The sequence below is a fragment of the Colletotrichum abscissum genome (assembly GCF_030869225.1).
Source record: "Colletotrichum abscissum strain IMI 504890 chromosome Unknown Scaffold_8.1, whole genome shotgun sequence".
In the NCBI taxonomy this organism is placed as follows: Eukaryota; Fungi; Ascomycota; class Sordariomycetes; order Glomerellales; family Glomerellaceae; genus Colletotrichum; species Colletotrichum abscissum.
The window spans coordinates 568,302-588,617 of NW_026850525.1; the positions used below are offsets into that span (position 1 = coordinate 568,302).

General features: G+C 51.7%; 7 protein-coding genes across 7 annotated transcripts; 3 read left to right on the plus strand and 4 right to left on the minus strand.

Annotated features, from left to right (window-relative positions):
* Window positions 1-374: 374 nt before the first annotated feature.
* On the minus strand, window positions 375-3,033 carry CABS01_04203 (multicopper oxidase; the record flags this gene model as incomplete). Its single annotated transcript, XM_060537574.1, has 6 exons — window positions 375-559; window positions 615-807; window positions 934-1,110; window positions 1,170-1,967; window positions 2,019-2,108; window positions 2,203-3,033. The coding sequence occupies 6 exons, from the start codon at window positions 3,031-3,033 to the stop codon at window positions 375-377; spliced, it is 2,274 nt and encodes a 757-aa protein (XP_060390419.1).
* Window positions 3,034-5,172: 2,139 nt separating this feature from the next.
* Window positions 5,173-6,357, plus strand: CABS01_04204 (beta-lactamase; the record flags this gene model as incomplete). The annotated part of the gene is made up of 1 exon (XM_060537575.1): window positions 5,173-6,357. One exon carries the CDS (start codon window positions 5,173-5,175, stop codon window positions 6,355-6,357), a length of 1,185 nt encoding a protein of 394 aa, XP_060390420.1.
* A 1,158-nt stretch (window positions 6,358-7,515) lies between these two features.
* Window positions 7,516-9,047, plus strand: CABS01_04205 (uncharacterized protein; the record flags this gene model as incomplete). Its single annotated transcript, XM_060537576.1, has 6 exons — window positions 7,516-7,751; window positions 7,822-7,984; window positions 8,035-8,121; window positions 8,176-8,605; window positions 8,675-8,722; window positions 8,782-9,047. The coding sequence occupies 6 exons, from the start codon at window positions 7,516-7,518 to the stop codon at window positions 9,045-9,047; spliced, it is 1,230 nt and encodes a 409-aa protein (XP_060390421.1).
* An 803-nt stretch (window positions 9,048-9,850) lies between these two features.
* CABS01_04206 (uncharacterized protein) lies at window positions 9,851-11,107 on the plus strand (the record flags this gene model as incomplete). Its single annotated transcript, XM_060537577.1, has 1 exon — window positions 9,851-11,107. The coding sequence occupies one exon, from the start codon at window positions 9,851-9,853 to the stop codon at window positions 11,105-11,107; it is 1,257 nt and encodes a 418-aa protein (XP_060390422.1).
* Window positions 11,108-11,651: 544 nt separating this feature from the next.
* Window positions 11,652-12,359, minus strand: CABS01_04207 (acetyltransferase; the record flags this gene model as incomplete). The annotated part of the gene is made up of 1 exon (XM_060537578.1): window positions 11,652-12,359. One exon carries the CDS (start codon window positions 12,357-12,359, stop codon window positions 11,652-11,654), a length of 708 nt encoding a protein of 235 aa, XP_060390423.1.
* Window positions 12,360-13,250: 891 nt separating this feature from the next.
* Window positions 13,251-14,723, minus strand: CABS01_04208 (GEgh16 protein; the record flags this gene model as incomplete). Its single annotated transcript, XM_060537579.1, has 3 exons — window positions 13,251-14,101; window positions 14,192-14,542; window positions 14,606-14,723. 3 exons carry the CDS (start codon window positions 14,721-14,723, stop codon window positions 13,251-13,253), a joined length of 1,320 nt encoding a protein of 439 aa, XP_060390424.1.
* A 3,713-nt stretch (window positions 14,724-18,436) lies between these two features.
* On the minus strand, window positions 18,437-20,047 carry CABS01_04209 (oxidoreductase family protein; the record flags this gene model as incomplete). Its single annotated transcript, XM_060537580.1, has 1 exon — window positions 18,437-20,047. The coding sequence occupies one exon, from the start codon at window positions 20,045-20,047 to the stop codon at window positions 18,437-18,439; it is 1,611 nt and encodes a 536-aa protein (XP_060390425.1).
* Between the last annotated feature and the right edge of the window lie 269 nt (window positions 20,048-20,316).

The following is a 20,316-nucleotide window of genomic DNA, read 5'->3' on the forward strand; positions in this document are numbered from 1 at the left end:
GTAAAGTTCAGGTCAACTTCTTCCGGTAGCTTTTCGCTAATCAAATGCCATCATATCTGATAAATTGAAAAGTGCTCACTCTCAATGGCCTTCCTCTTCTGGATTTACGTTTTTGATGACTGTCGGAACGGTTACTGATTGGTCACAAATGGCAAATACCATGCGGCTCTGCCGGCGCCGACGACCTACGACGGGGCTGCCATTTAATGAAGCTATCTTGAATTTATAAAATCATTGTTGCGCTGGACGATAGCCTTTCAAGACCTCAGTAGCTGCACAAGTGTATCGGGTCCAGTACATCCAGTGTCTAAATGTGTACTCAAGTATTTACTTCTATCAACAGCTCTTATCACAACCAATCTAACTTACATACATCAAAGGGTCCGAGGCGGTTTAGGTGCCCCAGTCTTAACGGGCTGTGCGAGAGGAGCACCAGCTTGTGCCTTGGCCATGGGGCAGAATTTCTTCTTGACGGCACCGGCATCACCGTTGGTGTCCAATGTGCCCAGCATGCTCGCGAGCTCGCCCATTCGCTGAGCAATGGAGACGAACATACCAGCTGCGGCAATGTTAGTTCATATTCTGAGCCCTGGGAAAGTAAGTGGATGACCGACCTTCAGCGTGCCACAGATAATGGCAATGGAACGCCCAAACACCCGGGTTGTCTGCTGTTATGCGGATTACCAGGTGTGAGTATCCTGGGATTGTGATCGTGTCACGGCGCATCGGGTTGTCAAAGTTCCATGTAGTCTTGCTGGCTCCGAAAAGGCCATTGCCCCAACCAACGACTTGGAAGTTCTGGCCTATCTATAGATTAGCACGTTGGCGGAGAGTAGAGATAAGTTTGTGATTAAGTACCACTAGATAAACGGTCAGTCATGGGTTCAGAGTTGATGGTTGTGAAGCAACTTACTGCAGATGCCAAGGGTGTACCATCATTGCGTCAGAGTTGACTACGATTTGAGCAGCTTTGTCGTCTCGGGATACCAAGACGAATTGATCCTTTCCGAAGTCTAGTTTCGGCTGAGGCGAGTTCAGGTTCTCTGGTGTGATGTCCTGCTGCATGACCTTCCACAGCGAGGCATCGTCGGTCAAAGGTGTATACAGAGTCTAATCGTTGTCAGCAGGGTATCATTCAGCAGATCACTCAAGAAGTTCTTCCAACTCACATCATTGACGTGTGTACGAACGACGTCGTTGACGCGCTCCTGCTTGAACGTGAAGTAATGGTAGTTCCTGTCGCCAACGTCGTAGGCCGGCCTGCTCCTGACAGGCTTTGGAAGGTTGTGCGGCAAATCCTCGCACCTGTCTCCCCATGGCTCATTGCCTACGCCAGGGTTCGAGTTGGCGTTGAGATCCCACGCCTTGCCAATCGGCGGGACCCCAAGGTCCGTCTCGTCATACGATAGGATGGCGGTGGCCCCGAAAGGTGTGCCGTGCATCATGCCCGCCTTATGGTTCTTGTGGGACATGTGGAAGCACCGTACCGCGGCGTCGGCACGAATCAGGTAGTTTCCGGCAGTCTGGTTGGCGTGGACGAGGACTGAGTAGCGTTGACCGGGGTTCATGTACACGCGGGATGTGGCGATTGGAGCGACCTCGACGCCGTCAATCTCGACGATTTGCAGAGGGTGGTCGTCAACCGTGACAAAGATGGGAGTTGATGTGCCGTGGTTGATGAGACGCAAACGAGCTATTGAGCCACTCTTGACCCGTGTATTGAAGAGGGAACCCCACGTGCACTTGGGGGGAGGCGCACCATCTCTCGGGGTGTTGTGGCTTCCCATGTTCTCCATGTTGTGGCCGCTATGGTCCTCGCCTGACTTGGCCTGGTTTGTGTCATGGCCTTCAATGCTGGAGCAGTTGAATGTGTTCTTGCCATTGATGATGACGTTGTCAGGAGGAGGTTCCCTACCGGGCTTCTTAGGGGCCCAAGGTGGATTGGCGCTTAGGTACTGCGTCAGGAGCTAGAAATCTGTGAGAACCGAATGAGAGTAATAGAGGCTGAGTCAACTCACAGTGCCTCCATATTCATGAAAGAGATCTCCGACCATCACAATCTTGTCATCATCCACAGGGGGGATCTTTTCATCCGGATCGTGGATGATCTACATTGCAGAAGAGCATGTTAGTATCGTCAAGCGCTCACAAGCCAGGGCTTCACCAGCGATGTCTCATGAATCAGTATGGAAGAAACCTTACCAATGGCCCAAAGAGTCCGTCAGTGACTTGCACTGAAACATGAGCGTGCCACCAGAACGTGCCCCGCTGGTCGGTGACATTGAATTCGTAAGTAAAGCTCTCGCCGGCAGGAATGGCACACTGGCTGACGCCAAAGACACCGTCCATCCAGACCGACTTTCTCTGGTCAATGCCGTGCCAGTGAATCGTGGTACTCTCCTTCAACATCTGGTTGTGCACCGTGACACGGATGGTGTCTCCCGTGTTTGCCTCAATGAGAGGGCCGGGAGATTGTCCGTTGACGAGGATCATTGACTTCTCAAAGCCGTCGGGTGAGTGCTGCTGCCGCGTGATGTTGAACACATACTCCCGCATCGACGTCACATTCGACACCTGGAATCCTGTCTGCAGATTGAACTGCTGATCAGGCGTCAAAATCACTTGCGGTGTTTGCGTAGGGACAAGAGAAGAAGTCGTTACTGGCGTTATCGTCGTCGTCAGTTCCGGCACTGGGTCCGCTGGCGGTGGTGGTGGCGGCGGCGGCGGCGGCGGGCTTTCCTCATGGTTGTCCTCATCGTGGGCCGGTTCCGCCGGCCGGTCCTTGGTTTGTACGTTGAAGAATTGGGCGAAAATGAAAGGAATGAGCGTCAGGATGGACACGCAAGTGAGTACCATGATCCATCGAAACGTCTTCTTGTGGCCCGCATGGCGTCGGTAGTGGCTCTTCTCGCTGAAGTCGGCTGAGTCGGGAAGCAGGCGATCCTCCACGTCAGTCTCCGACGACGATCTGACACCTAGCATGGGGTCTTGCTCGTCGCGCGTCCCGTCCCGCGGGACCAGGCCGGAGCTCATGGTTGCTGCGCAAATGAGGGAAGGTATACAAATATGACGGCTCAAAAAATGTACACAACGAACCTGGGTTCGCTATCAGAAAGAGAGAAAACAAACAGAACCAACAGCAAGACGCCCCGGGTTTCTAGCAATTGATGTTCGCCATACAACCTTCGCTGCGTGGCTTGATAAGAAACACGAGAAAACGAAGAACCACGTGGTAAAAGGGGCAAACGGCCGGGATAAAGGAAAAAGCCACCACTAAGATGCAACGGGGATCCTCTCTTTTTGCTTGTATCCGATCGGCGAGATATTCGGCGAAACGGGGTGATGGACTCCTGGATAAATCGTTCGCGAAAAGACAAGAGATAGGCCCCGGCGCTTAGCAGCTCGGTAGTTGCAACTTTTCTTTAGCTCTTCCGGACCTCTGGAAATTTTGACGCTATGAAACGCGAAACTGCGATCCAAACTATGCGGAAACTTTCAGCCAATTAGACATTTACAAAGATTCTAACCATAGTTCGTTGATCGACTTGCGTCGACTGCGGCGTCTTGCCAAACGAGTGATGTTTTCATGTGCATTCCCAATTAACCTGTCTTCCAGTCTTTGAAGAGACACTCCGCCTCTCTACGAAGACTTTGCAGTTGAAAATATGCGTCTGATAGAGGGGTGGTTTCGAGGTGCCAAGTTTCCGGTTGGTTCAGGGGCCCGTGTTCGGGAAAGTCTGACCACTATCGTTCGCTAAAGAGCCTCTCAATACAACGCCCAGAATCATCCCGTCTCGAGTTCCGGTGCATCGGAATAGGTGTTTCAATCACACGGTGTTCGCCTGTTGGCCATTCCTCCAAAACCTACTGTCGTGGTTGTGTGATTCATGAGAAATCTTCGATCACACTGCGAGTCTGGGATAGACTTTCTCCGTATGACCAAGAAGTATCAGGGTGTGACCCCCGCAGCTTCAATCGTCTCGGCGGCGATGGTCCCCTGATTGACAGGAGTGATCGGCGAACTGCTGTCCACTATGTATGCCGGGATTGAATCGCTTGTTACTGGTTTAAGTGCATAAACTCCAGCCAAGCCAGGAGCCTGCTGAGTTGAGCTATGTTCTTAATTATCATCTGGCGCATCCCCCCAGAATTGATTGGTAACGGGCAATTGACATAGACTCTTTACGTCGAGGTTATTAGATCTGATACATCCGTACTCATGAAATCGGGTGCTGAGAAGGCTTGAGAATAGTGCAGGTCTAAGTGAGCCTTATGATGCCATCTACTCCAGCACTGCTCTCTCACTATTTAATTTCGCTCTTCCACCAAGTCGAGGCCAAAAACAGAACACATGGAAGCTGGTGTTGCAGAAGCCCATCACTCCACATCACTTACTAGGTAGGCTGCCTGATTGTTGTTGGAGAATGCACCAAGTTGAACCGATCTGGCAACTGTTGTCAACTCATAGTTTATACTTGCCAGTTAAGGTACTATTCAGTCGCTTCACAACCAAAGTGTTGCTCTACTAAGAAGCTGATTATTGAGCACAAGAGTCCAATCGACAGCCTGTACCTGAGAAACATGACAAAGAAAACCCCCACAGGCTTGCAGCCCTGTGCTTGTTGGACAATGCCATAGGAACTTTCGTACAGACCTCGGCCCTAACCAAATTCTGGACGGATTCTTCAGAGGGTGTTGCATCGGCTGTAATGCCTAACATGGACTTAGTTGGTTGACATGGATACACTCGTCACAGTCGTTGGAGCAGGACCGGACGCAGAACATCAATTGAGCATGGTCCGTCATCCGATCCCCACGGTCCTAAAGGGAATTCGCCAACCATCATTCACGGGCCCGTACGGAATGAAACGTCGCTAAGGAGGGGCAAGTGGGAGACCGAATGCTCAACAAGTCCGCTCCATGTTCCCGCAGGATCCTCCGCAGTTCGCAACGACTTGTCGATCACTCATGAGGTTTCTATCAATGGCAACGGCAACCAACTCCGCAATGTGGCCATGAGTAATATTCCTCATACATAAGTCCGTTCTCGCTCATTCCGCCTCTTTAGATCGCACACTCTCAAACTAGTTCACTTGACTTTTCGGACTTTCTTGATGATACCCCACGCACCCTACTTATCAATATCGAAATTAGTGATATCATAATACGACAATGGCCGAGACACACGGAACATGCGAGGCCAAGTTCCAGAGTGTTCGCGATAAGTTCAGTGAACTCTTGGGATCTGGAGTCGAGCTGGGTGCATGTCTCACCGTCACCATCGACGGCGAGGACGTCGTTAACTTGTGGGGAGGTTACGCTGACGCCAATCGCACCCGCCCCTGGAAGGAGGACACCATCGTAAACGTTTTCTCCACAACAAAAACCATTTGCGCGCTCGCAGGCCTCATTCTCATCAACGAGGGCGAGATTTCGCCCTATGACAAAGTCTCAAAATACTGGCCCGAGTTCGCAGCCAACGGCAAGGAGAATGTCGAGGTCCGCCATCTTCTGTCCCACAGCTCGGGTGTGGCGGCGTTCGAAGACCCCATTACCCTCCAAGAGATGTCCGACTCATATGAGGAGGTCATTTCCAGGCTTGAAAAGCAGCCGGCCCGCTGGGAGCCCGGAACCAAGTCTGGATATCACGCCTGGACCTACGGCTACTTAATCGGAGAGCTGGTGCGCCGAAAGACGGGACTGACTCTCACGGAGTTCGTCTCTCAAAGGATCGCAGGGCCCCTTGGTGCCGATATGCAAATCGGAGCAAAGGAGAAAGATTGGCCTCGCGTTGCTGAGCTGATTCCCCCGCCGGCCCCTCCAGCCCACATTATGCCTGAACAAGACGAGGACCCCGACTCTCTGAAGCACAAGATGCTCCATCCGTTCCCGGATCCTAGCTTCGCAAACACTGAGCCGTGGAAGAAGGCTGAGATTGCCGCAGCAAACGGCCACGGCAACAGCAAGGCTTTGGCAACGATTTGGTCCAGGTACCTTACGATTGGTGATGAGAGCAAGAGACTTTTGTCTCAGAAGACGATCGACCTTATCTACAACGAGCAGACGTACGGTCCCGATCTGTGCATGGGATTCCCCGTTCGCTACGGAATCGGCATGGGTCTCAGGGGCAATGGCAACACGCCGGTGGACTCTTGGTTCCCGGAAGGGAAGATCTGCTTCTGGGGCGGCTGGGGTGGATCGATGCTCATCAATGATCTTGATCGTCGAATCACCATTGCCTACGCGATGAACAAGATGTCGCTTGGTTCTGCAGGCAACGAGGCTGTTTATGCCTACGTTGCTGAGATTTACAAGGCACTGGCCGTTCCCGTAGGAACTCCTAACGCTCAAGCCTAAAGGCTTTTGTGTTGCGTTTGGATAGGGGTGATTCGTGAATAACATCGTCATCCATAGTCGCAGTAGCTGAGGAAACTCGCTATATTAGACACTAAACGCAAATGGCTCATTCATGGCCATGGGTTCAATGCATTGAACTCTGCCTAAAAGTGGTCTGGAAAGCGACTGAACGTCAAAATACCAATTTACAACAATTTGCATACGAATGCTGTTGGAAGCTAGCTACTGAAGACTATAATTTTGGGAAAGTGTGAGTTTTAAACTCTAGTCGCGCTGTTGCAACACCAATTTTCAAACTGAACTTCGCTAATGAACAACTTTTTAGATCGATCTGCTCCCTCATGGCATCGCTCTGATTTCAGTATTGGCAATTATATCATTCCATTCAACAGCTGAAGTCTACTTGTTACCCCGACTCACTTTGTGATCCGAAAAGCCCCATGCCTGATTCCACTGTCTGTAGCTGTCTTGTGTAACTACCCAAGTGAATGTTAAGTTACTTAGGTACGGCACATAGACTTCGTACATTGCATTGCCTTTTAGTTGTTTAAACAGGATAAAGGGGTATACTTACTTCAAGGTTGAGTTTTGTCGTTAGCTCGACCAATCTGTGTTCTTTCTCGATATCCTCGGCAAAACGAGCAACTCCGGCCCACGGGTACATGTCTCGAACCGGATGAATTGCTTCGTAGCGAGGCACACCGACTGACTAGTTGTCGACATGCTCCCATGCCAAAATTGCACGAACATATCTGGGGTCCGGACCCCGGACCCCTGTGGGGTAGGGCTGGCCGTATCTGTGATATCCCAGCGGTTCGTTGCCAAAGATATTTGCTGGGCACTAAGTGCTGTGGCAATGCTACATGCCTGCATTACTGCTTATTTCATTGCATATCTAGGGCGAAAAAACCCACCACTGCATGTCAAAATGGAAGCAATGTCACCAATGGCCCGTAGACTCGGCCCCGGGGTTCTCTTCTGACCCTTGGCTGCATTAGCAAATTCATCGTGGGCAGTCATGTCGGACTCGCACATATCTTTACGGGTGTCCGCGTCTCACTGCACTTTCCTTTCTCCTCTCTCTGCTGTTTAGCCAGGCAGGATTTTCGCTCATTTACTTGTCAAGTTCCTTGATCGCATCGATCGCCAATTTTCAATATGCGCCTTTTGGATCTGGGCCTTCTTGCCCTGCAAGCCAGCGCGCTCAGTTTGGCTAGTCCCGTTTCCCGCTCAGCAGAGTCCGACATAGATCTTGTGACTACCGAGAGGCTCCAACAGCTTGCCAGCTTAGCCCAGACTGCCTTTGACAAGACAAAGTCAGAGGTCGAGGGCAGTGAAACGAAAAAGCGCAGCAGCGCATGCTCTTGGCATGATGTTCGTGTCCGGAGAGAGTGGTATGTTCTTGCCTGCCATCGTCAAAGAATTGTCCCTGTAGTTCGTTATGCTTACATTGCGATTTCTTAGGGGCACGCTGAGCAAATCTGAGAAGCTTGACTACATCAATGCTGTCAAGTGTCTTCAGTCCAGGCCGGCCCGCACACCCGCTTCACAGTCTTCTGGGGCTAAGACTAGGTTCGATGACTTTGTCGCAACTCACATCAACCAAACTCTCACCATACACTATACTGTCCGTTTTATGAGACGAGAATATATTGTGAAGATAACTGACCGCAGCAGGGTAACTTCCTATCCTGGCATCGATATTTCACATGGCAGTATGAGGAGGCTCTGCGCAACGAGTGTGGCTACGAGGGCACTCAACCCGTGAGTATCTCAACTCATGGTTACGTCAGTATTCTTACTAACCTAATACAATAGTACTGGGACTGGTCCAAGACCGCGATCACAGGCTTGGAGACCTCTCCAATCTTCGACGGGAGCGAGACCTCCATGTCTGGAAATGGTGATTTCGTCCCAGGACGAGAGCCCATCCGTCTCGGTGGCCAGAATGGTCTTCCGATCATCGAACTTCCAGTCGGTACAGGCGGAGGCTGCGTAAACTCTGGGCCCTTCAAGAATATGACAGTCAACCTTGGCCCCGCTGCCCTTGACCTGCCCGGTGGTATCTCCGAGGCTAATCCTAACGGGCCCTTGACATATAACCCCCGCTGTTTAAAGCGCGATTTGACAACTGAGGTTAACCTCTTGTTCGCCAACGTGACTGCTGTGCTGTCGAATATTCTTCAGCCTCAGAATGTGTACGACTTCCAGATACAGATGCAGGGTGTGCCAGGCTCTGGTAACATTGGTAAGCTTGATAAACTTCGATAGAAATTCAATGCAGGCAGAAAAAATACTGACGAGAGTTTCTCGATAGGTATCCACGGTGGTGGTCATTACTCCCTTGGAGGAGATCCCGGAAGAGGTCAGACACACGAAATTCCAGCAGGCTGAGCGGTGCTAACTTGTGACTGTAATGAGTAGACGTTTTCACTTCCCCAGGAGATCCTGTTTTCTATCTCCACCATTCGATGATTGATCGAGTATGGTGGATGTGGCAGATGCTTTCACCGGAGGAGCGTCAATATGGCGCCACTGCTCTCAGCGGAACCAACACATTCCTGGACCAACCCCCCAGTGCCAACACAACCATGGATGATGTGCTCCAGTATGGCTGGGTTGGGGAGTCTCTCAAGATTCGGGACGCCATGAGCACCGTTGCAGGTCCGTTCTGCTATGTGTACCTATGAATGGAAGTTCCAAAACAGGGAGGATTACTTCACATATTTGTGTACGGATAAAGGCAACCGTGGCTTCGATATTAGTTTGGTTTCGCTTCTCCTACGTATCGTATATCTCAAAGGATGACGTTAAGATGAATCGCCGATCGTCATGGAGGCAGTACTTCACCACTAACTCGCAAAGCCGCGCCGGCCTGTCTCCGGTGCGGAGTCGAGCAGATCTTCCGAAGACCGCAATCCGAAGAGGATCCCTACTCCGGGGTCATTCCGGGGAATCGACCCGTAGTCCAGCCGATTGACCTTACTACGGTAGATCACTCAAATTAGCCCTGCGCTGCTTGCCGATGTCTTTCTAAACATGCATGGCGTTCCAGACGATGACGCGATTATGCTCAATGCGGATAGTGTCGCCGCGGTTAGCACGGCACAGCTTGCATCAGGATTGAGGCGCCAAACCTAGCGCCATGTACACGTGGAAGCTCCCTCGGGGGGATACGTCTTGGCAAATGCTTGATTCACCCGACTGAGAACTCAGTACGCAGAACGCTTGAACGTCTCTGAGAGCACGTCTTACCGTGTTTGAGGCGCCAGAATTCTCTCTTTCCAGGACGATGGTCACTTTCTCCCAAAGATGGTGTATCGCTAGGCGCAGCCACCTCGAAACTCAGACACATTAGGACGAATTTGGGTTAGCAAACGTCAAAGTACTTAAAAGAAGCGTTTGCCAAACCAGAGATTCCAGAGATATCTAAGCATCTCGCCATACTCAATAGGCCAAATAAGTCAAGTTGGTTCTTGGATCTCACAGCATCATGCGCGTCCTTATTAGCGGAGCAGGCATCGCCGGTCCAACGCTGGCTTGGTTTCTGGCCAGAACCGGTGCGCGTGTCACAGTTGTTGAGAAGTGCAAGTCGATTCCTACCTACGGCCATAACGTCGACGTCAACCACAGCGCTATCACTGTCTTGAAGAAGATGGGCCTCATTGATCAACTTCGGCGCTTCAACACAACAGAAAAAGGAACACAATTCATCGATCCGAAGGGGCGGCCCTTTGCTCCTTTTCCTGTCAAGCAAGGCTCTTCCGCAAGCCCTACCTCAGAATTTGAGATCCTGCGAGGGGATTTAGCTGCAGTGTTGTACGAAGCCACGAAGACCCATCCAAACATCGAGTACCTCTTCGGCACTACCGCCAGCAAAGTCATATCCAACGACGACACCAATATCAAAGTCGAGCTAAGCAACGGAGAAGTACAAGAGTACGACTTGTTGGTCGCAGCAGATGGCCAGTGGTCAAAGGTGCGAAAGCAAGTCTTTCCCAAGGAAAGCATCACCGTCATCGACAAGAACATGTACGTCGCCTACGCCGCTATTCCCCGCCTCCCCGAGGACAACGACTGGTGGAATATCTACCAGGCCCTGGGATCGAGGATCATCACCACTAGGCCCGACCCGCACGGCACCATACGGGCCATGGTCACGCACATGCCCTGCGACGGCACGCAGAAGACGGCATGGCAGGAGGCCGCACGAGGCGACAAGAAGCTCCAAATGGAGCTCGTGAGGCGGGAGTTCCTAGACGCCGGGTGGCAAACGCCCCGGATCATGGACGCCATGGCGCAGGCGGAAGATTACTACTTCCAGGACCTGAAGCAGATCAAGATGAAGAAGTGGTCCAGCTCCCGTGTCATCTGCCTGGGAGATGCGGCCTTTGCACCGACGCCCCTCTCGGGCATGGGAACTACACTGGCCATCATCGGAGGTTACATGCTTGCGGGCGAGCTCACCAAACTCACACCCGGAGACCAACCTTCCAGGGCATTCGAAGCTTACGAGGCTGCGTTTCGCCCCTACGTCGAGGAGACTCAGAGCGTTCCGTGGTTCTTCCCAGGAGTCGCGCATCCGGTCACGGCATGGCAGAGGTGGTTGCTAGGAACGGTTGTGTCGACGATGTCCAGAGTTGTTGCGATGCCTTGGGTGGCTAAGAGATTCTTTGATGATACGAACAATGACGATTCGGAGTTTCCACTGCCAGCATATCCTCTTCTAGACGATGAAAAGCTAAAATGAGACAGGTTGGCGACGGTATCCAAGAGGCGGGGCAGTGGTGCACTTGGTACTAGATGAACAATTTGGGGAGGAAACTTGGTCATGGCTAGTCTTGGGCAAAGACAAATTCGTTTCGCTAAGCATGTTGAAGAGTCAATTCATAGGTTTATTCATAATTTTACTCACAAATTCATTTTTAAGTTGACCTTTGTTGACAATTTTCAGAGAAAACATTCATAGACTTGTTAGTAATTCTATGGAGTATAACTAAGAGAAAGGGAGAAAGTGAAGGTACTATGCCGACCTCACTTTACCTTATGGTGGGCAGGAGCGTTAGCTATGAGCAAGAGAATGCAAGACCACCTGCTCAAGAAATCAGTCATATTAGTTGCTTGCGAGGTTGAATCGGTGAACCACCTGTCGACCCCTTTAAGCCTTGTTTATAGAGGATCTCCCGGCGAGACAAAAGACCGAGTCCGTATCACATGACCTCGTTGGTATAAGATATTGCCTCTTCGGGTAATAGAATATATGAAGCAAATTCTAAGCAAGAGGCTCATTTATTTCACAACGACCACTTTCCGCTCTTCCTCAAATCCCCCCTCGACTTGCTCCACGTCGAGGGATCAATCTTGTAAATCCACCCAATGTTCTTCTCACCATAACTGACAGGACCCTTCGTCTCCAACCCACCCAAACCCATAGATCTCATGACCGCTCTCCAGGGCTCATTCTCAAGCTCAGTCTCGACGCGTACAACACTACAGCCGAGCCCCTCGACAGCAAACTCGACTTGGCCACACAACACCTCTCTGCCGTAGCCCTTTCCCCAGTAACGCTGATCGAGGACCACCCCAAAGTCGGTAAGATACGGCGTGATAAGGCGGCGAGCCTCCCCAGTAACACCATCTTCCGCAGCATCCTCACCTCCTTCTTGCCCATCTTCATCCCGCTTCCTCCTCAGCGCAACATCACACGTTTCCCCCTCTGCAGTCTCAAAACAGTTGAACCCGCCACACCCAATCAACTCGCCCGTCTCCCGAATCGTAATCATCAAGATAGCCTTCTTCCCAGACGCGTAATCCGGTCCCCACCTCTCGATGCGGCCGCGTATGATCTCGGGAGAGATGTCCGTCTGCGCACCTCCAAAAGGGTGGTTCTCGGGCGTCGAGAGGAGGCGGCAAAGAGCCTCTGCATCGCTCGCGACGGCGCTGCGGATGATGAGCCGCGGGGTTGTAATTTTGTAAGCGGCTTGAGGGAATGGGGCAGTCATTGTCGCTGGGGTTTTGCGTGGCTTGGTGCTTTTCTTGGAAAATGAAGGTATGGAAAGTTGAGGAGGCACGTTGGGGAACGTCTGAGGCGATGCAGATAATTGCTGGCCGTTTGCTAGATGGCAGCACGTTCTGCAGGTCAAATGGAAACCTCTTGTCCGTGACTGTCTGGATCAAGCGAGTTGACCTGCACTTCAGATTCACACGCGAAGAGCAAGAGGGAAGATCTGAAGGTGATTATGATGCCCGGAAATGACTAGGATGACTATCTCACACCTTATTTCGAAGAGAGGAGGGGAATCCTCTGGTCTACGTAAGTACCTTTGCTTGCCCTATCAACGTTGATGGGTCTGTCAGACGTTCAATCCGGACCTTTTGTTCGCTTATCCTTCATCCCTGTCCTGGCTTTGGCCTCACTCAGCAGTGATGCATGAGATGAGCCGTGAGTGAGACCGGGGATAAGGAATTGGATTGACCTTCTTAGTGAATGCATGAGTGGTCTCCAGAGTTGATGAGTAGGATTGTCCCTCAATAAGTCAAAACTCATGCTATCTGTAAGTAAAATGTGGCTGACTAGGGACAAACACATCGGACAGTGACTACGGGCAAAGAAGCTGAAGAATCACGGTGTTCGAGAAGTAGATAACCGACAAATTTCTACCATTTTATCAACTTTACACGGCTCAATATAAATTTCCGCTAACTAACAACTAAGATATCATCTCCTCTTCCGTCTTTAATGGTGAACGGTCCATCGACCCAGAAATGAGAAACAGCTTCCAAGAAAGGCCTGCTCATACAACATGAAGCTCAAACCAAGGGGGAGGAAGTATCCTGCGGGGCGGCTCGCTGCCACCCTCGGTCCACCCCACCCCCTCCACCTTCCGTAACAATTAGGCGGCGCGGCGGCGAAGGTTCCTCCTGGCCCAGCGCGTGCGGAGCACGGCATCTGGTGTTTCGTCACGCTTGTTGTTGTTGCCGTTCTGCTGGTTCTGGCGGTTACCGTTGCCCTTTCCAACCGTTGCCAGAGGCAGTGCATTGTTGTTTCCGTTGGCATTGGCATTGGCATTGGCATTGTTGCCGCCGTTCTGGGCGTTGGTGTTGGCACCGCCGTTGTTGTTCTTGCCCCGGGTCCGTCCGTTGCCTCCGTTGTTGCCCGTGTTGGCATTGGTGTTTCCGGTATTAGCATTCGTGTTTCCGGTATTAGCATTGGTGTTTCCGGCGTTGGCGTTGTTGTTGCCAGCGTTGGCATTGTTGTTGCCAGCGTTGGCGTTGTTGTTGCCAGCGTTGGCGTTGTTGCCGCCGGCCGCAGCACCGCCGTTGTTGGCGTTGTTGTTACCATTGCGGTTGCCCTTGCCCTTCTGTCTTCCGTTACCATTGCCGGCGTTGGCATTGCCATTGTTGTTGTTTCCGTTGTTGTTATTGTTGTTGCCAGTGTTGGCGCCGGAGCCGGCAGGGCCGGCAGCCTGCTGAGTGGCATTGTTGCCGAGGAGCTCCTTGATGGCGGTAACACCCTGATCGTCCTGAGTCTTGGCTTCCTGGTTCGACTTGACGGCGGCAGGGAGGTCGACAATGTTCTGCTGGACCTGCTTCAGGACACCGTCCAGGGTCTGGGCGGTGGGAATGTTGGCAGGGGTGTTCTGCTTGGGCTTCGTGTCCGTCTGCTGAACAGCGAAGCAGCCGCCAAAGGGACCCTTCGCGTTATCGTTGAAGCAGCGGACGGTGCAGACATCGCCGGTGGAGGCTATCAGCAAGTTTGTTAGTCATCGGCAAACTTGAAGCGCGGCGGAGATTCCTATGGCGACGGCCATAGAGGAATATGGAGTTGACGTACCTCCTACGCAAGCCAAGTCATCTGGCATCGTGACCTTGAGCTTGATCTGTCCGCTCTGGGCTCCTGCCTCTTGCACCTGAAGCTTCGTCTGACCCGTGGCACCGTTGGCGTTGCTAGTCAAGTCAAGATCGCAGCTGTACGGTCCGGCGCCGTCCGCGCTGACTTGGGCGATGGTGACGTCGACGTTAGACCCCTTTGTGACCTTCGTGACGGTGTTGTTGCCCAGCTGAGCCTCTGTGGTCTCGCCGATATCGATGTTGCCCGCGAGGATGGTTCGGCCGCACTCGTTGACGACATTGTCCACAATCTCCTTCTGGTTGATGATGTTTGCATCCGCCTTGTTTGCATCGACTGGAAGCATTTGTCAACGATTCGTCCTAGAATTTGCGCATCTCGTATCATAAAAGTGCATACCTAGAAGACCTGGACTAGCAGGGCCGTTGGGGCCTTGCGCGGCAAGAATGACACCTTGGGCCTGGGCCATCGCCAACATGGCGGCAGCGGCCAACGCTCTCATCATGGGAGAAGACATGGCTGTGAGAGGAGACAGGTGGACCGAAAAGAAAAGGTAAACACAAGTCAAAATTGGATTAGTAGCGAAAGGAAGTTAAAAAACAATGTGTCCAGCACCGCGTTGATGGAAGGGAAAGAAACGAAAGAGGTTTGGTTATGGCCTCTCTCAAGAAAAGAACAGACCGGCTGGGAGTGTGAAAAGGAAGAGAAGGGAAGGAAAAACCAAGAAGAGATCGAACTCAAGGAAAGTGTGAGCGAGCGATCCAAACGGGAAGAGCACAGGGAATCCTGCGTTTTACCCGATGTGCGAGGACTATTAAGTTTTATACATGCCTGCTTCCTATTTCCTCTTTTTGGTCTTACCCCCTTTGGCGATGACAAGAGGAGTTACTTCAAGGGTAGAGCTTGTTTCGACAAGGGGTCACAGACGTTGAGGATGGGAGGATGGGCGATGGGGCTTGTTGGAAAAGATGAGAGCATGTTTGTGTAAGCGCTGCTCAGCTGGTGTTGAGCCGATGGGCAAGAGTGAGAGCCAGGTGGGAGAGAAGAAGCAACAGGACCGGGGGTAGGAGGGAGTGGAAGAGCCCCCCAGAATGGACCACATGGGCATGAGAGCAACAGACTTTCAGGAACCGTGAACGTTGTGCCTGTGCCTTGTGCCTAAACTATCCAGTCTTTCTGCAGACTGCGGCTCTTCCTGCCCGTGTTTCCTCAAAGGTTCTGGGCAGGCTGGGTAAGGCAGGCGAGGGACCCCGGGCTAGCACAGATCCCCTCCGCGGCTCCGACGATCTTCTGGAACGGATGCCGTCGCGTGGGTGGAGATGTCAGGTGGGGACGGGGGCGTTACGCGGGTTATAGACTCATGGAGACCTCTGTGGAGTTGGAAGGGGGTTAATGGAGACTCTTGGAGGCTGCGCTGAAGTCTCGAGGTCGCCATTCGAAGACAAGGACCAAGACCGAGTCTTCTCCGTGGGGGCATGGCTGTGTCGCCCAATGTCTGCGTCCTTGCTAGCCACGCCTAGTGACTGGTCAAGGGGCGGATAGGGCAACGAGAGCGACAGGGGGGGCGACCATCCCGTCATGTCGGCCGGGGATGCATCGATTATGGGCAGATGTTGAGCTGGGAGTCCAGACGAAGACGGGGCTGCAACCGCGTTTCAGGCTTTTGAAGATGGGCCATGATGGGTTATAACGCTGCGCCCACGAGAGAGTGGATGAGAAGGAGAGGGATCAATACCAGTCGCAATGGAGAAAAGTTGAAGCACAGTCTGGATCCGTCCTTCTCCATCGTCCCCCTCCCCTTTCTTCTCTCCATCATGGCGGTCCAGAAGGTGTCGCGGCGGCGAACCTCCGATGGCAGCTTTTGCGTTCCCGCCCGAAGGAAAGAAAAGTTCAGACGGGCCCGCTCTCTGAGACGAATTCGTAACGCACGGGAGTCCAATGACAGGTTTTCTTGCGGCGACGCTTCAGGCTTGAGCGTTCGAGATGTTGACTGAGGGGGTATTTAGACTTGATGATGCTCCACGATATTCTTGTCTTCGGGAACAAACTTGTTCGGCTGCCGGACCACTTCTACCTTCTCTTGTCGTTGCAACCTTGGTGGGAGTCGAGAAGCTAGCTGATGTTGGGCGCCCTGTAGATCCGGGATTGGCGTCGGGAAGTCTCCCCCGACACTACTCTGCACAAGCTTTGTCAGCCCCGGAGACCAGGCCGAAGAGGACGATCCTCAAGGGATTTCCTGTAGTTTCCGGACTTCGAGACGTGCTTCGGAATTAAGGTACAGCAACAGAGTTGAATTAGGGGCAAGCAATAAATTGAAGCGGGAGCTGCCATATTGAGGTGGGGAGAGTTAATCGGCCTAGTGTCACTCTTGTTGGAGCATGTCAGAGAGGTCCGTTCCAACTTCCAGGGCATTTTGTCCTTCGCAAGCAGTAACTTACTAAGCCTTACCAAGTTACCAGCGAAGCAAACTCGCATATCATGGCCGCTTCAGGGTTGCCCGGGCAAAAGGGAAACGCTAGGTCCAGCACCACTACCACCCACAACCGTCGTCATCGCACGACTTTGAAACAAGCACCCGGCCACTGTTTGACCCATCCAACGATTAAGGAAGAGAATGTCCCGCTGTCTTGCCAATTGATGACTGACTTGGTGGGGAGACAAAGTTCAACGGCTCTGACTGGGGTAGAGGTTTAAATACCACGGGCTGGCACACTCAAAGACCTAAAATACCTACGCAGCGTTCCTCTCGTTGGACTGCCAAAAACTCTCGCTTTCTTCCCCTTGAAAATGAGAGGGTTTCCACACCCAACTATCTTATGTGGACTGCGCCATGAAAGACTCTGGGGATGCTTTCTGTGTGAGATATGAGGACTTTCGTCTAACTTGTGACTCCATAATTCCTGTCGCTCCTGCGTACTGGCGTCTCCTTGCTATTAATGCAGCACGTGGTCGATGCGGGCTGTTGTTAAGTGCACTCCTCGAGATCCCTCCTACCTTACTTCAGTCCTCTCATCTCCTTCGGGCCAACGGCTCATTTCTCTTGGCATACGTGAACTGCTCAAAATTCAGAGGACTTCGCACTGAAGCTGACTGTAGACTTTATCAAGCTTATTGAGAGATGAACATGCCCCTCACTGATGAGACTGTTGAACCTCACTACGTCTGGTGCCACTCCTTCAAACTGTCATACTGTGTAGAAACGGTGGCAGCATCCTGCGCATCAAACAATGGTAAGGAGGAAATGCGTTTTACAAGCTTCGCATGCCCAATGTGGGATTCGCTCTGAGCAAAAAAAGTCGAGAGTCAATGCAGTCACGCTTCCAGCTTGCAGGTGTCGCCGAGGTCCCGTACATGGATGATCGTGGCCCGAATTATCCACGGACCAGAAACAACTTTGGTGCTCGCCATTTCTAACCAGAGAAAGAAGGAGTTATGTACGAATTGCCCGATGAGATGAAGTTTATTCCCCTTTTGGCACATGCCATTGTCCACTCAAGTTGCCAGAGACACGATTAGCCACACGAGGATAGGCTTGAGCTACCTTGACTATTTCTGAGGTAGGAACCCCTATACTCGTCGATAAACCGAGTAAAGGTGTCGGGGCAGAGACCTACTTCAAATACTTATTCCTGACAAACATGAGTTCTTTCAATTATTTAATCATAATCAAGCGTCGTGGAAGGAGAACCTTCAGGTAGTCGAACTTCTTCAGCTTTATTTATTTAATGGCAGTTATAATCTTATCGGTGTAAGGGAGAAGAGCGTTCTCTGAGAGTAAAATATTCTGCGAGCCCAGCCCCGTCGAATTTGTAGTAATTTGTATTTGACAGCAGAGAGCAGCAATGCGTGACGTACTAAGTAAGTAACAGGTGAGTTGATTATCTCAACTCGGTCTTAACTTGCGATACGAGAAGCAGCAAGCACCTAGAATTGCTCAGTGGTCGCCGCGATACATTGTTGTACTAGTTTGGGCTTTTTACGCCATGCTTGATAATTCTCCGACGGTAATATCAAAACCAGATCACTAGAGGTATGTCATTCTGGCACCTGCTGGCTAGTTGCAAGGTAAGGAAGGAATCCTTCAGTCGCTAGCCTAGTGAAGATATAAGTTTCCATCATGCGTTGTGGCCGAAGGATACTAATTTACTCGGCTTTCATACACGAAGTCAACTTGATGGCAAGCCGGCATTTGTCCAGGGGTGGACATTATTCTGTTCGGCTCAAGCACGTTCACCGGCCAAGGAGATTCTTTTCCAATTTTGCCCACCAATCTTGCCAGTCCACAATCTTCCTTCCAAGTCGGGCTTCTTCCGCAGCAAAGACCATAGCATGGCTCATGAATGCTTCCTTCAACGTACAGCCAACATGTCTCGCTTGCGCCTGCTCCACGCTGAGCTCACCATTAATGACAGCCTCCACAGCCCGAGAGAAGTTGTTCATCAGACCGCCATCGCCACCTTCATGACCGCCAGAAGCTGTTGGCGGGATGAAGACTTTGGCTGCCCCCGGGTCCCGAAATCGATCAAAGGTATAGACTCGGATCTCGTTACTGTCGTACTGCATCTCTCCATGGGTGCCCGAGATCTTGCCTCGCCGCTTGGACTGGGCTTCGGTGAACGCCGCCATATGGAAAACCGCCGTCTTCGGACCGCGGTCGGGGAATTCCTCGTTGCCCACAGCGCCTGAGTCGTCATCCCAGGTCAGAGTGACAATTTGATCGTCAAGAACATCATTATCTGACTCCCAGACACAACGACCATACCACTGTTTAGACTCGATGATGTCCCTTGGTGTAGAGGCGTCGTAGTCTGTAGAGAGAACCTCTTCCAAGACGGCACGTCCATGATCTGTCCCCAATGTAGCAGTGATATCTTCTATGTCAGGAACAACAACACAAATAGGCCAATCTCGTTCTCCCTTGTCATAGAGCTTTTCGAGGTACAGTTTCTTGGCACTCCAATCACAGCTCTGTTCGTGAGGACAAGAGAAGCAGTTCGTGGCGTTTTCCGCTGCCTTGGGCTTTCGACGCTGGGTAAAGAGTGATAGGTTGCCAACTGAGGAAATCAGGCTGGGCATATGGGCCGGTTGACCAGAATCCGTTCTGTAGCTGAGCAGCCACAGTAGAAAGTCGATATCATGGCAAGCCTTGCAAAGGAGTGTTGGCGCCGCAACTGACTCCTTTCGCCAGTTGCCTCGCACGTACGAATGTGAAAAATGGAACCAGCCAACTGGCTCTGTATGCTCCACAGATATAACCTCCCCGATCACCCTGTCTTCTAAGAGAAGTTTCCTCAAAAGCATGTTGTGAGGGCTGTATCGTAGAACATGACCGGTTGAAAAAATTGTTTCCGGTGTTGCACCGCCGAGGCTGACGTATATATCCTGGCAGTCCTGTAGAGATGTTGCAATCGGCTTCTCGCTCAAGACGTGAAGTTTGAGTGGTCCAAAGGCTTGCAGGATCTCTTTGTGTGTTTGGTCCTGAGTGCAGACAATGATACCATCAATACCCGCATAGACTTTCTCTCCAGAAGCTTCGGCTTGCCGTCGCTTACTCTCATAGTCGAGAAAGTCCTGCCACGAGTCGAAACTCTGGTCCTCTCGTGGTGCCCCGTCATCCCAAACATATTTCTTGCCAAACGAAATCCGTGTCGATTGTACAGGTTCTGCAACCGCCGCAATGATGGCTGGCAGCCTCTCTCGTCGTACTGCAGAAGCGTAGGCGGTTCCGCGCCGGCCGGCTCCAATGATGAGAAATCGAGGCTTGCGATGGACGGCTGAGCTCAATGCTCTTCGCGCCGAAGCCGTCAATCTCTGCGAATCGGTGTCGTCTACCCCTTTCATGTCGAATTATTCATAGTTTGCAAGTGATTGGTGATGACACTTCAACCCCGAGTATTGTTAGGTAGTGGGAGTTTCAATATAGGAAGCCTTCTGCTGTGCCCCGATAACTGATGCAGCCTGCCGACTGATCAGGCCATGGGACCCAACAGATGACATGCTGCTTAAAGCATATTGGTGCCCGCTCTGTGTAACCGGCTAAAGTACCCGGCTTTTTTACGCAGTAATATTGAATTTTCGCATGTTCGTAATGTCAGGCCGCGGCTCCGTCC